At 34.5% G+C, this 3,235-nt stretch overlaps 1 protein-coding gene across 1 annotated transcript; it reads left to right on the top strand.

The window, feature by feature from the left end:
• Nucleotides 1-414: 414 nt before the first annotated feature.
• Nucleotides 415-2,848, top strand: LOC143042937 (uncharacterized). Its single transcript, XM_076215442.1, has 3 exons — nucleotides 415-502; nucleotides 1,238-1,294; nucleotides 1,832-2,848. The coding sequence occupies exons 1-3, from the start codon at nucleotides 415-417 to the stop codon at nucleotides 2,836-2,838; spliced, it is 1,152 nt and encodes a 383-aa protein (XP_076071557.1). The 3' UTR covers nucleotides 2,839-2,848.
• Nucleotides 2,849-3,235: the final 387 nt, after the last annotated feature.

Below are 3,235 nucleotides of genomic sequence, written 5' to 3'. Positions count from 1 at the left end.
CAATGCTACATGTTTGTAGTGTAACTGTTTAATGACTATCGTTTTGTAATTTTAATATGCCTGTTTGTTTGTTTTTGTTGTGTATTTTAGTAACAATCCTATTGTTTGGATTTCAAACTAATAAAATTCTTATTCTTAAAAAATAAAAAAAAAATAAAAAATACACTTATTCAAAAAGGGTTCAAAATCAACACTGTCATTAGATCTTTGCATATTGTTTTTTATTTGTTATAATATTGATTTGTTAGCAGTAAATTAAAAGCAAACTAAATTGTATTGTTGTATTCATCAGCACGTTTCTTTATTTACCTCCAGGAGGTACGCTCATGCCGAATATATAAGTGTCTGCTTCAAAACAATATATTACACAACGATGTCACTGTCAAATTTGTGCTTTTCTAAATGATTTGCAGAATGAATGATTTTAAACATAGTTTTATTTTTGAAGGTGCTGTTGGGAGAGGAACCAATAATAGATTGAATGAAAAGATCAATAACCAGAGTAAGGAATCCATCGATGAAAAAGTGCGCAATTTAGAACAACATGATATAACTGGTAATACAACAAGAAATCAATCTGATCGTCAACAAATTAAAGTTTTTAAAACCGAAAACCTAATATCGAAAGTGCCGGAGTTGAACTTATCCAATATTAGATCAGCTCAGTTGAGAGAAACAACACCTCTAATGGACGCTTGTGTTGCAGGTCATATGCTAACAGTAACCGATCTTATAGAGAACGGTGCTGACGTAAACGATACCAACAATGCCGGAAACACGCCGTTTTTATATTCATGTAATAACGGTAACATCGACATAGTTTGCTTACTGATAGAAAAGGGTTGTGATATACATAAACCAAACAATCACGGCAAAACAGGTCTAATGGATGCGTGTGGTAGAGGACATTTATCAATAGTCAACAGTCTAATTGAAAAGGGTGTTGACGTTAACATTACTGATAATGACGGAGAAACGGCATTTACCTGGTCTTGTTTAGGTGGAAACATTGAAATAGTTAACTCACTTATAGAAGAGGGTTGTGATATACATAAACCAAACAATGACGGAAAAACAGGTCTAATGGATGCTTGTGGTAAAGGACATTTATCAATAGTCAACAGTCTAATTGAAAAGGGTGTTGACGTTAACATTACTGATAATGACGGAGACACGTCATTTTATTGGGCATGTGTAAGTGGTAACATTGATATAGTTAACTTACTTTTACAAACAGGTTATGATTTACGTACCACTAATAATGATGGAAAGACACCTCTAATGAATGCATGTGGTGAAGGACAACTACCGATAGTTAACCGTCTAATTGAAAAGGGCGTTGACGTTAACATAACTGACAAGAACGGAGAAACGGCATTTACCTGGTCTTGTTTAGGTGGTAACATTGAAATAGTTAACTTACTTATAGACAAGGGTTGTGATATGAATAAACCAAACAATCACGGAAAAACAGGTCTAATGGATGCTTGTGGTAAAGGACATTTATCAATAGTCAAGAGTCTAATTGAAAAGGGCGTTGACGTTAACATAACTGACAAGAACGGAGAAACGGCATTTACCTGGTCTTGTTTAGGTGGAAACATTGATATAGTTAACTCACTTATAGAAAAGGGTTGTGATATAAATAAACCAAACAATGACGGAAAAACAGGTCTAATGGATGCGTGTGGTAGAGGACATTTATCAATAGTCAACAGTCTAATTGAAAAGGGTGTTGACGTTAACATTACTGATAATGACGGAGACACGTCATTTTATTGGGCATGTGTAAGTGGTAACATTGATATAGTTAACTTACTTTTACAAACAGGTTATGATTTACGTACCACTAATAATGATGGAAAGACACCTCTAATGAATGCATGTGGTGAAGGACAACTACCGATAGTTAACCGTCTAATTGAAAAGGGCGTTGACGTTAACATAACTGACAAGAACGGAGAAACGGCATTTACCTGGTCTTGTTTAGGTGGTAACATTGAAATAGTTAACTTACTTATAGACAAGGGTTGTGATATGAATAAACCAAACAATCACGGAAAAACAGGTCTAATGGATGCTTGTGGTAAAGGACATTTATCAATAGTCAACAGTCTAATTGAAAAGGGCGTTGACGTTAACATAACTGACAAGAATGGAGAAACGGCATTTACCTGGTCTTGTTTAGGGGGTAACATTGAAGTAGTTAACTCACTTATAGAAAAGGGTTGTGATATACATAAACCAAACAATCACGGAAAAACAGGTCTAATGGATGCTTGTGGTAAAGGACATTTATCAATAGTCAACAGTCTAATTGAAAAGGGCGTTGACGTTAACATAACTGACAAGAATGGAGAAACGGCATTGACCTGGTCTTGTTTAGGTGGTAACATTGAAGTAGTTAACTCACTTATAGAAAAGGGTTGTGATATACATAAACCAAACAATCACGGAAAAACAGGTCTAATGGATGCTTGTGGTAAAGGACATTTATCAATAGTCAACAGTCTAATTGAAAAGGGCGTTGACGTTAACATAACTGACAAGAATGGAGAAACGGCATTTACCTGGTCTTGTTTTGGGGGTAACATTGAAATAGTTAACTTACTTATAGACAAGGGTTGTGATATGAATAAACCAAACAATCACGGAAAAACAGGTCTAATGGATGCTTGTGGTAAAGGACATTTATCAATAGTCAACAGTCTTATTGAAAAGGGTGTTGACGTTAACATCAGTGATACCAATGGACGAACACCATTTAATTGGAGCTGTATTGGTGGCAACCTCGATATAGTAAATGTACTTAGAGATAAAGGTTTTGCTAATAATTAGTCCAGGAATAATCTGCATACATATACAAGTATCATTGTTTTCGTCCTCCCTTCAATTTATTCACCCTGCAATCAATATCAATACCAATGAAACCATTATTCAATTAATCATTATTCAATTATCTAGTTACATTGTTGAATTGATTACCTTTTAGATTTTTTTTAAAGGATTGATAAGTTAACCAGTATCGTCTCCAAATTTCCTGCCGCGGTAAACAACATTTCCGTAAAAATGAGGATGTTGTATCCCAATCGAATTGAGGTAAAACCAAACTTCAAAACCGAAGCATTACATTTTTGGAAAAATTGCGTTAAGGTTTTAAGAATTGTGCGGTTACGAAATCCCTGACTTGATAATCTACCAGTAATACATATATTACATGTGAAAAATTGCGACA

Source organism: Mytilus galloprovincialis, chromosome 8, assembly GCF_965363235.1.
Source record: "Mytilus galloprovincialis chromosome 8, xbMytGall1.hap1.1, whole genome shotgun sequence".
NCBI lineage: Eukaryota > Metazoa > Mollusca > Bivalvia > Mytilida > Mytilidae > Mytilus > Mytilus galloprovincialis.
Note: the sequence above shows the minus strand (reverse complement) of the source record. Positions and strands in the feature narration are given on the sequence as shown.

Coding starts and splice junctions, on each gene's coding strand:
- LOC143042937 (XM_076215442.1), top strand. CDS start 415: ATGAATGATTTTAAACATAGTTTTATTTTTGAAGGTGCTGTTGGGAGA. Junction 503..1,237: donor TGAAAAGATCAATAACCAGA/GTAAGGAATCCA, acceptor TTTTACAAACAG/GTTATGATTTACGTACCACT. Junction 1,295..1,831: donor ACCTCTAATGAATGCATGTG/GTGAAGGACAAC, acceptor TTTTACAAACAG/GTTATGATTTACGTACCACT.